The following is a 13,244-nucleotide window of genomic DNA, read 5'->3' as shown; positions in this document are numbered from 1 at the left end:
AAACTTGCTGAGGGTGCAAGCCAGTCCCTCATCCAGGTCGTTAATAAAGATGTTGAATAACACCGGCCACAGAACCGAGCCTTGCGGCACTCTGCTCGAAACAGACCGCCATCCAGATATTGAGCCATTGACCACTACCTGTTGGGCCCAACCATCAAGCCAGCTTTCTATCCCTCTTATAGTCCAAGGATCCAATCCATATTTCCTTAACTTATGGACAAGAATGTTGTGGGAGACTGTATCAAAAGCCTTGCTGAAGTCAAGGTATATCACATCCACTGACTTCCCCATGTCCACAGAGCTTATTACCTCGTCATAGAAGCTAATCAGATTGGTCAGGCAGGACTTGCCCCTGTTGAATCCATGTTGGCTACTTTTGATCACTTTCCCCTCTTCCAAGTGCTTCAAAATGGATTCCTTGAGGATTCCCTCCATTATTTTCCCAGGGATTGAGGTAAGGCTGACAGGTGTATAGTTCCCTGGATTGTCCTTCTTTCCTTTTTTAAAGATGGGCACTACGTTTGCCTTCTGCCAATCATCCGGTATCTCCCCTGATCTCCAAGAGTCTTCAAGGATAATGGCCTCTGCCAATTCCCTCAGTATCCTGGGTGCATTAAATCCAGACCCATGGACTTGTGTACATCTAGTTTTTCTAGATAGCTCAGAACTTGTTCCTTCCCCACAGATGGCTGCCCTCCACCTTCCCATACTGCATCATCTAGGACCGTCCTGGGGAAGTTGACTTTGTCAGTGAAGACTGAGGCGAAAAAAGCATTGAGTACTTCAGCTTTTCCTGCATCATCTGTCGCGAGGTTACCTCCCTCATCCAGTAATGGCCCCACACCTTCTCTGATAACCTGTTTATTGTTCACATGCCTATGGAAACCCTTCTTGTTACTCTTCACATCCCTTGCCAGCTGCAGTTCTAATTGTGCTTTTGCTTTTCTGATTACTGCCCGGCATTCTCCAGCTGTATGTTTATACTCCTCCTTAGTCAATTGTCCACATTTCCATTTCTTGTATGCATCCTTTTTGAATTTAAGCTGACTAAGGATTTCCCTGTTAAGCCAAGCTGGTTGCCTACCATGTTTGCATTTCTTACTACGCAGCGGGATTGTTTGTTCCTGTGCCTTCAGTAAGACTTCTTTAAAATACTTCCAGTTCTCTTGAACTCTTATCCCCTTCATCTTCGTTTCCCAAGCGATCCTGCTTATCCGGTTTCTTAGGGAATCAAAATCTGCTCTTCTGAAATCAAGGGTCTGTATGTTACCACAAGGAGTCTCACTTTTCTGGACCCTGGGGTAGGTCCTGGGTTGGTTAAGCATTCGATAAATGGCCAAAGGAGGTTGTGGATTCTTCATCACCGGAGGTTTTTTAAAAAAGCTGTTTAGACAAATGCTTGTCAGGAATGGTCTAGATAATGCTTAGTCTTGTGTTGAATGCAGAGGACTGGACTGCAAGGCTCCTCAATTCCCAGCAATTCCTGCGATTGTATAATTCTGTGATTACCAGAACTCATGATCCTCATCCTTGAAAGATAAAATGCTGAAAACCAGGGGGCATTCAACACCCAGATATTTAGGCCTAAGATACAGTACCATGGTAACGGTCTTAACAGTGGAAGTATTCTTTGCATTTACCTTTTCTTGGAGACTTGTACTCAAGTTCTTATTTCAGCTTTCCGCATATTACACAGAGGAAATATATAACTATATTTATGGAACCAGACATTTTAGTCAGCTTCTTCTCATGAATCTTAGTGTGGTGGCACAGAAGAGGTAGATTACATTATTTTACAGGGTCGTCCTGAACACACAGACTGCCATAAGAGATCTGTGCCAAATTATTGTGAAGTCTAATGCTGTTCAAGGGTGGTGGTCACAATGAGAATGGAGTTAGTTACAGTTATCTAATATTCAAACACTACATAGGTTTCATTAGCTAGTCAAAATTGTTTAATTGTAAGTGGTAATAAATGAAGGATTTTGCAACAGCATGTATCAAACATCTGTTTGATTTGAAATAAAGATTTATTTTTGCTAATTTAATGTAACTTGTCACTATGGTAGCTGTAGCAACATGGTATCCTAAATAGTTTAGGAGAATTGGAGAGTGCTAGAAAAATAGCTGTAGTCTACTATACTTAAAGTGAGATGAGCTAAAACTAATCGATCTCTTCCATCTCTAATTTCTGTGATCTTACTTATAACTGATTTTCATTATTGGCACTGATTGAATAATGAAGATGGTATGAAACAGTGTATTACTCTTGTGTTCTCTCAAGCAATTAATTTCATTGCTGGAGAATGCTATCTGTTGTATAACAGCATAGCACGTTGTTTCAGTAGATATATTCCCTGCGGAGTATTGAGTGATGTAAGTGTCTAGGTGCCTGCTTAATTGTACATGAGCATTTCTCAGCTGTCAATCCTGCTGGTGCTTGTTGAGCTATTAATTTGGAATGAAGTGACATAGGAGGAAACCATGTTATCTAATCATGTAAACACACCCATTTGTCAGAAAATAAATGTTTCCCCTTTGAAAACACATCTATTGCATGGCGATGGAATACAATTTTTTTTTGAGCTACATCTTGACTCCAACAACCCCCTTTCAGCCTGGAAGACATGGGGAAGCTTTCATTTGGTCCCAAGTCACCAAGTAAATTCTAGTAAGATTTTTGAACCAGTATAATAAAAAAGTTCTTATTTTATGTCTCACAGGTTATATTGTATCCAACATCTAATAGCCCAAAGTTACCTGAGCTGCATAAAATGATAGTCCCCAAAAACAGCCAGGACTCTGACTTGAAGATTAAATTGGCAGTGAGGATGGATAAACCACCACATATGAAACATTGTGGGTGAGTATGCACTTTGCAAGTTATTTAATTCCAGTATTGTGTTGATATTCTCCTACAAGTAACTATAAGGCAAAGTTGAGGTGCCTTCCTGAAGTGTAGAACAGTTGCTGCAATATGAAAAGGGACCAGTTACTGGCTTTATAAATAGTTTGTAGCCTGAACTGACATTTAAGTCAAATGATTCATGGGATGCAAACACAAATTATAAGAACTAATTGTAAGAGGTCAGAGTGAAAAGTGTAATGCCATTTACAAAAAGGTCTTGAATGTTAGGCTTAGAGTTCATGATCTTTAAAATACTGAGAAATCTAGGTAGCACGCAATTTCCATTAAAATAAAATAAAATTTTATATTTGAGTGTGGTGCTATTTATAACACAAACATTTTCTGTCCCCTCATGTTTAGTACTTCCGTTCATGGACGGTTAAATTATAGAATCAATTTAGGAATATTTTCCTGTTTTTTGTAGCTTACATTAGAGCTGTGTGTAATGGATGATAACAAAACAAATATGAATCCACATGTGAACATACATATGCTCCATCCCAGTTGCAAAAATAATAATGTCTCACACAAGAAGAAAAGACATCAATTACAAGTGTTTGGCAGGCATATTTTTTTATCCTTCTGTACAATGCAAACAAAAAACAGAAGTGCATTCCAGAAAAAGAACATAATTCTAGATTCTAATTGTTATTGTATAAATTAGTGTTCAGGATGTTATTAAATTCTTTTGAAATATTTACTTATTTCACTCAGACAATGCTGCCTATTATTAAGACTTTCTTTTATATGATATAGTTTTCAGTTTCTTATGACTTTGCTAAACTTGAACTGAAATTTTCCATGACAATTATCTGCTAGAGAGAGAGAGAGTGAGTGAGTGAGAGTGAAAAATTTAGTCTAAGTGGTTCAGCTCTTTTGGAGAAGAAAATTTGGAACAAGGAGATTGAGGGCTGACCTGGAGAGATTAATCTAAGTTAAGTTCAACTATGTAAATAACAGTATCAGAGAGGTAGCTGTGTTAGTCTGTATCTTTGAGAACAAGAAGAAGTCCTGTGGCACCTTATAGACTAACAGATATTTTGGAGCATAAGTTTTCATGGGCAAAGACCCGCTTCATCAGATGCATGAGTGGGGGATGATTTCAGAGGGGTGTTTAAAGAGTGAGGTCCCAGTAAAAGGGAGGGCCAGAGCTGACAAGGATATCCCCCGCCCCCCCCACCCCCGCCCTGTGTCTTATCTGACCTGTTTTTTCCTCTCTTCATACATACTATTGATAATGGGACTTTTCCACCCTGACTGAATAGACCTTGTCAGCTCTGGCCCTCCCTTTTACTGGGACCCACCCCTCTGAAACCAACCCCTACTCATGCATCTATGTGAATAACAGTTAAAGTTGACGTATTTAGATCTACTTCCCATGGTGTCTTCTGTGGTATGTCGATGGGAGCATGGGCAGTGGGTAAAGTAATCAAGGGAAGGCATTGCCCGCACTCTCTGGCAGAAGGCTGAAGCCATGGCATGGCTGCTCAGCTCTCTGGCCTCCAGGTGGTCCAGATGGCTAGGAATTGTGGGACTGTGCCATCCCATTGCTGGGATGGGTGAGATTCAGGGACTTGGGCGCAACAACTTGGGTTGAGGATGTGGAGAGTTGGTAGAAAGGGCAGGGGCGTGGGTGGAAGTGGTGGGTCTGGGGCTTGCCTTTCCCAGTTAGGTGTTCACTTAACGTCCATGGATAGGAGACATTCTTCTGTTGACTCCCCTTGTGCTTCTCATTGAGGTGGAGTACTAGAACAATTGGCAGTCAATTTATCATGCTTATATTAAACTTGATAAATGAACCCCTACTGGACTGGTTGTTGCCTGTTGATCTGGCAGTGGTGTAGACATACCCTGGGACTGGTCAGGCAAGAGGACTGAGCTCAGGAGCCTGAGGCACTGGGAAGGGGAAATGGGCACTGGCTGGGCAAGAAGAATGTGATGGGAGGAGAAGTCTGAGAAGTAGAATTGAGACTGGGTTGTCAACAAGATTAGGACAGAGATCAGAACCCAGGGTGGGGAAGAGACAGGATGGAGAAAGGTTGGATGGGACAGAGCAGGAGTCAAGCTTGGGGGATTGGGTGGCCAAGAGGACAGGTAAAAGAGTCAGCACAGAGTAGAAGACGTTTCCCTTCTGAACCTGTAATATAAAGTTCCTGGGTCTCAACATTTATCTGTGCTCAGCAAACGGATGCAAAACTAACTGACAATGTGTGTCTGCCCACCGTTAGTGCTTCCATGTTCAAGATGATCTACTGTTTCAATAAGTTTCTCCATTAGCTCACATGGCAGAGGTCTGTGTTCGAATTAAAGGTTCGAATCTGGTCTTGCTCTATATGGGTGTCAATATGATGCCGCATGGTAGAATTTCAGCGGATGAAGGTTGAGGGTGTTTTTCAATAACTAGGGATTTATGTTAAAAGATGTTAATGGAATATTAATAATTTTGCAAATTCAAGCACCTTTAATTTATCATCATCTGGATACATTATGATGGTATTTAATTATAGCCACAATGTTGATTTTTCAACAGTACCTCTGCCTAATTCATTGTACCAGACGAGCCTCCTCTAGGGAAGACTTAGGCTTGTGTAGTGAAGGAGAGTGTTGTCTATAGAACCTCTGTCTTTCTTGACAATTTTGGAAGTTGTTTTGTGACTCAAGCTGGAATTTTCAGGAGTGGAAAGTATGGTGCTGTTGTTACGGCCGTTGAACGTGGTGCTGGCAAATTGGAGTCTATCCCTGCCTGTGCCACAGAGTTCCCATGTGATTCTGGGCAAGTCACTTAAACCAGACTGTTCACAAGTCATCTTTGATTTTGATTCTCTCTTTCTGTGGGTGCCTGAGTAAAGACATTGGCTTCTAATTTGCAGAAGTGCTGAGCACTTGCTGTTGCAACTGAAATCTATGGGAACAGTGTTTTGAACATATGAGGAGCTATATACTACTGAGTACTCTGAAAACTCAAATCCTATATGTCTTAAATAGGGCAGTTAAAGTTAATGGATATTTTTGGCCTTAATCACACTGTGCTTCAGTTCCCCCTCTGTAAAAGGGCTAAAATGATACCTCTTCATCTCACAGGGATATTGTGAAGATAAATGCATTGAGTTTTGTGAAGCACCACATACTATAGTAATTAATGCCATAGAATAGACATTAATTTAATAATTCTGTTTTCCGTGCATGTTAAAGTAGTGTGCAGTAAATAAGGCCTAGAGCCATACATGGCACAGTGAGGAGAATAGAAAATATAGCATAGCTGCTTATGAAGTGACCAATATCCATCCTCTGCAGTCAAACATCGGTAGGAAAAAATGTGATTGTGTAACTGAAGACTGTTACAAGAATGCATATGTGCCAAGGGATCAAATTAAGGTTGCATATACAACATTACTTTGACATTTTCTAACTTTTGGGTGCTTGACTTTACAGCTTCAATGAGGTTTGCTTAACGTGGTTTTCTTGTTTGTAATACACAGTGAGAATGAGAACTAAAGATGGGCAAATCCATTTATTTTCCTTCTGTTTTCTCACACTGATTATTTCTGTTGAATCTTTGGACTAGTTAACTTAGAGTCTCGCTACCAAATGTGTAATATTCTTATGTGATTTATTGGAGAGAAGTGCACTGTATTATTGTTTTATGTTGTGCATTTCAACTGCTGATCTCAAAATGCTTTCCAACTAGTTTTAGTATGCCTCATGAAACCATGTTGATACATTTTTTACATGCTAATTTTACAGCTAGGTGAATAGAGTCTAAAGCCAGTAAGAGACACGGGGACTCCATTTTTGGTGAATTTAGCAGGAACCAATCAAGACTGTTGTCAGCATCCAGGCACTACTATGGCCCAGGTTGATCTCTCCTTTACAACCACATGATCCCTAACCGAGCTATAGAGTCATCCTTGGGAATGACACAGTTCTGACTTTGTTCAGCTTTGGCTCCCTTGACTGGTAAAGCGGGTATAATGACACGCTTCGTTGGTTCCATCCATGTCTACTGTGCATATCTTGCATTTGTATTGGATGGGTAGCATTTCATTCCACAGTTGTTCCAATTTGAACTGTAACATTAAGAAATTAACAAAACAAAAAGCAGTCAAGTAGCACTTTAAAGACTAGCAAAATAGTTTATTAGGTGAGCTTTCGTGGGACAGACCACGAAAGCTCACCTAATAAACTATTTTGCTAGTCTTTAAAGTGCTACTTGACTGCTTTTTGTTTTGATAGTATCTAGACTAGCATGGCTTACTCTCTGTTACTATTAAGAAATTAAGTAATCAATATTTTAGCCTCCTCTTTCTTTAACTCTTGCTCTTTCATTTGCTAGCCATAGTCATGATACATAGTTATATTACTCATATTGTTATAAATTTAGAATAGTTCTGTTTATATACATTGATTTTTTTTTTACAATAAAACTCAATACAAATACTCAAGTTTCAAGTTCACTGTGAATTTCATTTCCAGTTACCTGCTACTCTGATGCTTTTAATTCACAAGCACCAAGTGACTGTTGTCAACACGTAGTTTATGTACTAGTATTTATGTTGGGACTAGCAAATAGTTTTGTTACAGTGTTGCTCCAGTTTGTAAAGAATTTTGTCTGAGACAAAAACCCAGAGACTTCTCTATGAAATCTGGAATAGGTTGAAAAGAATAAATGACAGTGCTATAAATTTTGTCTAAAGGGATATTAGAAAAGAGTGGAAGTAACAAAACAGCATTAACTACCCCCCCAACTTTTTTGCACTCTTAACCAAACATTTGAGATCACAGGCAGATATGTGCATGGCCCTAACAGGCACTTGAAAGCTCTGAGCGTTCTGAAGTGATTGCTACCCAGGCATGAGGATTTGTGACAGCAGTCTTGAAGAACTCGAGATAGTAGTAACTGAGGCAAAGCGTGTCACATATTACAAAGCAGATTTCAAAAGCTGTTTAACAATATGCTGAAATGCATTACCGAGACAGGTGCTGTAATCTCCATCCCTAGAGGCTTTCAAATCCTGGTTTGACATAGTCCTGGCTGGGATGATTTAGTTGGGATTGATCCTGCTTTAGGCAGGGGGCTGGACTCGATGACCTCCTGAGGTCCTTTCCAGCCCTAGGATTCTATGATTCTATTCTACGAATATGAAAATCACACAGCTAAGTTAGAAAAGAGATGGACTATGTAAATGATTACACTAAAGACCTAATTTGTGCCATTTGGTCTTTCCCTTTCTAATTAGTCACTAAGGCTGTGAACTAAAGGAGGCAGACGAGTTAGTCCTGTTCGTCTTACTTTGCTTATTAATTTAATTAGTTTTCCCCTCTCCAAAATGCTTTTTTTAAAGATCCGTCTTTACATGACTGAATAGATGGATTTGTAGTTATTGAATTACTGTATTTTTAGAAGTGAAGTGTTTTGGATCAGTTGAATTATCTTTTAGCATAGCCTAGTGGTTAATAGAGGGTATTGCTCTGTGCTGTGGAAACTGAAACAGTGAAATTTTGTTTTTTTCCTAGTAACTATTCAGGAAATATATGCAAAGCAAATAATATTCAATGGTCTCATCTAAATGGGAAGAGAACAAATTTTAAAAAGCAAAATCTAAACAGTATATTATGAAGCATTACTACTATGATTGGATATTACTGCCTCAGTGGTCCAGTTTTTCCAAGATACAGGAGGAAAACTCTTTAGCTACGTCTACACGTGTATGCTACATCGAAATAAGCTATTTCGATGAATTGTGTCTACACGTCCTCCAGGGCTGGTGCCGTCGACGTTCAACGTCGATGTTGGGCAGCACCACATCAAAGCAGGCACTGCAGGGGAGCGTCTACATGCCAAAGTGGCACATATCGAAATAAGGGTGCCAGGAACAGCTGCAGACAGGGTCACAGAGCAGACTAGCACTTCTGGGGCAACAGTGAGCCGCTCCCTTAAAGGGCCCCTCCGAGACACACGCAGCCTGCACAGCACGCGGTCTGCAGAGCCACAGGCACGCACACCCGTCAAAGCAGTATGGACCCCCAGCAGCAGCAGCAGCAGCAGCAGCAGCCGCCAGAGGTCCACACAGCCGCCCCTGCAGGAGCAGTGCTTGCCCTGCTCAATGCTATGCAAGAGGCAGCTTGACCACCTTTTATTCACGGAAGAGGAGCTGCCCCCAGGGGAGGAGGAAGCAACCCCAGACCTTGCTGCCCTCCGACCCCCGCCCCCCCGCCGCACACGCCACTGGCTCTGGAGCTACCCCACGAGCACCAACTGGTGGGAGCGGCTGGTGCTCGGTGAGTGAGACAACAAGCGCTGGCTCCAGAACTTTCACATGAGCCAGCAGACATTCCTGGAGCTCTGCCAGTGGCTCACCCCCACACTGAGGCACCAGGACACCGCCATGCGGCGTGCCCTCATGCTCGAGAAACAGGTCGGCATCGCTGTCTGGAAGCTGGCCACTCCAGACTGCTACCAATCCATGGGGCAGCAGTTTGGCGTGGGCAAGGCCACCGTCGGGGCTGTCCTCATGGAGGTAAGAGGACCCAGGGTAGGGCAGCCCTGGGTGGGAGGGCCACACACACCCTGCACACCCCTCACTGGTGCTCTCCCATGTCCTTCCCCTGCAGGTCGTCCGCGCCATCAATGCCCTGCTCCTCCACAGGCTTGTGTGGCTTGGGGACCCAGATGCCGCCATCGCGGGGTTTGCCAGCCTGGGCTTCCCAAATTGCTTTGGGGCTCTGGATGGGACCCATATCCCCATCCATGCCGCGGAGCACAGCGGAGGACGCTTCCTCAACAGGAAGGGCTACCATTCTGTGGTCCTCCAGGCCTTGGTGGACAGCCAGGGCCGCCTCTTGGACAATTATGTTGAGTGGCCTGGCAGCACCCACGACGCTCGGGTGTTCAGGAATTCGGGCCTGTGCCGCCGGCTGGAGGCAGGAACCTACATCCCCCAGCGGGAGATCCCTGTGGGGGACACCACCATGCCCCTCTGCGTCATCGCAGACGCGGCGTACCCCTCCGGCCCTGGCTCATGCACCCTTTCACGGGCCATCTCTCAGCCAGTCAGGAGCGCTTCAACACGTGCTTGAACCACGCGCGCCAGGTGGTTGAGCGCACTTTTGGCCACCTCAAAGGGTACTGGAGGTGTCTCCTCACCCGCCTTGATGCGGGCCCCACCAACATCCCCCAGGTTGTGGGCGCATGCAGTGCACTCCACAACCTGGTCGAGAGCAAGGGGGAGGCATTCTTCCAGGGCTGGGCTGTGGAGGCTGGCAGGGCTGACGTGCAGCCACCCACTGCCCCCAGTCGCCAGGTGCATCCCGAGGGGATCCGGATCCAGGAGGCCCTGTGGACCCATTTCAACCAGACCGCAGGGTGAATGCTGACAGGCCCCCCACTGCACCCCCCCATCCTCCACAACACTCCCTGCCCCCACGCCCACACCACAGAGCACCCAAGAGCACACAACCCCCCGCCCCCTTTTCTTGCAAATAAAAATGGAGCTGTTGTTTTTGAAACCAAAAACTGGTAATTTCTCTTATTCATAAAACAAATATATATATATACACAGAGAGAGAGAGAGAGCAGAACAAAAGGGGGGAACTATTTACATGGGGGGGCAGGTACCATATAACAGAACAGGGGTGTAACACAAAGTATATACAAATATACATGGGGGGATATGTACAAAGGGGGGGGCCACATCCTGGGACCCCCACCCCTCTACTGTCTGGTGCCCGGGGTTTGCGGGCGCGGCCCTCGCCTCTGCCTGAGCCCTGGCCGAGGCTGGCTGGGGGCTGGGCAAATGGGCAGCTATGGCTGGCGGGTGTCAGCAGGCCCCAGGTCCCCCTTGGCGGAAGGCCCCAGGGTGGCGGACGGCGGGTGAAGCAGCAGGCAGAGCGGCGGGCGGCGCGGCATGCGGGGGCCAGGTATTCAGCTATGCGCTCGAACGTGCCGATAAAGGCCCCCCATGCCTCCTGGCTCTTGAAGCTCCAGCCGCCGCTCCTCCACCCTCAGGCGCCACTCTGACACCTCCAGCTGACGCCGGAGGGTCGCGAGCAGCTGGGGGTCCGTGGCCATCCTCGGGTGGTGGTGGTGGCTCCGCCATCGGCCCCGTCCTGGGGCTGGTTGGTGCTCCACTGAGGGGCTGGCCTGCAGCGATGGCCCCGGTGGGCTCTCCGGGACCACTGAGACCTCACCAGCACTCTCCGGGCCCTCCGATGGTGCAGCTGCGGAACACGGGGGGAAGAAGAGTGGAGACAGCCGTTAGTGTGGCCCCCGAGCCGTGGCCCTTGTCCCCCCCACCCCTCTGCTGCTGGTTCCCCATCCCTGTCCCCAGGAGATGATGATGATGATGATGATGATGGGTGTCCCACCTCCTCCCCCTCGGGGAACCCTAGGTTCCGCTCCCCACATCCCCAGGGATGGGGCATGAAGCTGTCCTGCTGAGTGGGGCAGGGGCTCATGCACTCTTCTGAGGGACACGCCACTGCTGTCCTTGGGGCCATGGTCATCTGGGCATGTGGAGGGCCCTGGTCATGTCTCTTGTCCCCGCCCCTTAACCCTGGGGTTGTGCACCAGGGGGGTACATACCTGATGGTCCGCTCCCACAGTCGGGGGACACCCTCTGGGCGGACGCCCTGCTGGAGCTCTGGGACGGCAGGACGATGTGGAGCCCCCCATCGCTGGAGGAGGATTCCCCCTCCTCCTCCTCCAGCATCCCAGGGGTGGGCTCCTGGGGGGCCCCTGGGGTGCGGGGCTTGCCTCCAGGGCGGACTCCACCTCCGGGACCTGCTGGGGCTTGGCGGCCGAGGTGTCAAGAGTGGCCGGCGGGGAGGAGGTGTACCAGGGGCCCAGGATGGACCTGAGCTCCCTGTAAAAGGGGCAAGTGGCAGGGGCGGCCCCAGATCAGCTGGCCGCATCCCGGGCCCAGGCGTAACCCTGCCGCAGCTCCTTCACCTTACTCCTGACATGGTCAGGAGTGCGGGCAGGGTGACCCCGGGCAGCCAGGCCCTCAGCCAGCCAAGCGAACACATCTGCGTTCCACCTTTTGCTCCCCATTACCTGGAGCACCTCCTCCTCGCTCCAGAGCCCCAGCAGGTCCTGGATCTCAGCCTCCATCCAGGAGGGGCCCCGCTGCCTTTTGCCAGGCTGGCTGCCAGGCTGGGAGCTCTGGCTCCCCTTGGGGGGTGCCCTGGGGGCGCTTGGGGGGCTGGCGGCTTGGGGCTGCAGGGAGGCATGCAGGCAGGCCACGTGTCAGTGCTGCCACCTGCACACGCTCTCAGCTTCCTGCACAGGAAATATGGGGGGTGGGGAGCTTTAAGGGGCCGCTGCACGCAGCGACCATAGAGCTCAGGGGCTGGAGTGAGCGTCTCTCAACCCCTCAGCTGATGACCGCCATGGCGGACCCCGATCTTTCGATGTTGCGGGACGCGGATCGCCTACACGTGCCCTACTTCGACGTTCAGCGTCGAAGTAGGGCGCTATTCCCATCTCCTGATGGGGATAGCGACTTCGATGTCTTGCTGCCTTACGTCGATTTCAACTTCGAAATAGCGCTCGCCATGTGTAGACGTGGCGGGCGCTATTTCGAAGTTGGCGCGGCTACTTCGAAGTAGCCGGCACGTGTAGAGGCAGCTTTTAGCACCAAAATGTTTTGTTTTGCTTCTTATTGAGATGCTCCTCATCATGTCTTCCATGTCTCTCTTGTTTCTTTCTGGAGTCCTGCCTCATTCTACAGTTTTTTTTATTGTTCTTATTGCTGACTTTCAAAGGCATTTCTTGGTCTTCTGCATGTGTGTATAATTACGTATAAAATCTCTGTGTGTTTGTGTTGAAAACTCCCTCACTTTTCAGGTTATTGGCATTGTCCATATTGTTGTTTCCTATTGCATCTTTGCTCTCATTTTCTTTTTGGAGATGTTTTCAATTTCTCTTCTCCAGTAGCAAGAATACTAGACAGGTGGTATGTTCAGAGAATTAGTTACCTCAGTCATTTGCTTCTCTGAACTTATCTTTCAGAATTGTCACTCTCATCGGCTCGCTTTTTCTGTGTTTGAAGGTTACCTTTTGTAAGGCACATTTTCTTTTGCACCTTGGTTTTCATTATTTTATGAGACATTTTTGAATGTTATGAAGATCATCTTGAACTTGCTGACCATTTGAGAGAGCTTTGTCTCCCAGGCAGTGGGAACTGACTGTTAAAATTGGAGTACAGCAGTTATACTTGGCAGGGGTGACAGGGTATTGACTTCTAGTGCAAGATATTGTGAGCTCTCTCTGTCTCTCACAAATGCACGCACTACTACTGCCATAAAAGATGAAAAAACTATAGGAACAAGGGGATAT

The 13,244-nt window shown here is 46.6% G+C and overlaps 1 protein-coding gene across 3 annotated transcripts in view; it reads left to right on the top strand.

Moving 5' to 3' along the window:
• Window positions 1-13,244, top strand: part of CADPS2 (calcium dependent secretion activator 2) — a 565,755-nt gene that overhangs the window by 304,737 nt on the left and 247,774 nt on the right. For all 3 annotated transcript variants that reach the window (XM_075015102.1, XM_075015094.1, XM_075015112.1), the window contains exon 8: window positions 2,724-2,863. In XM_075015102.1, the coding sequence (XP_074871203.1) occupies window positions 2,724-2,863 (140 nt within the window). The remainder of the gene's footprint in view (window positions 1-2,723; window positions 2,864-13,244) is intronic.

The sequence above is a fragment of the Carettochelys insculpta genome, chromosome 1, assembly GCF_033958435.1.
Source record: "Carettochelys insculpta isolate YL-2023 chromosome 1, ASM3395843v1, whole genome shotgun sequence".
In the NCBI taxonomy this organism is placed as follows: Eukaryota; Metazoa; Chordata; order Testudines; family Carettochelyidae; genus Carettochelys; species Carettochelys insculpta.
This window is presented reverse-complemented; position numbering and strand designations above follow the sequence as displayed.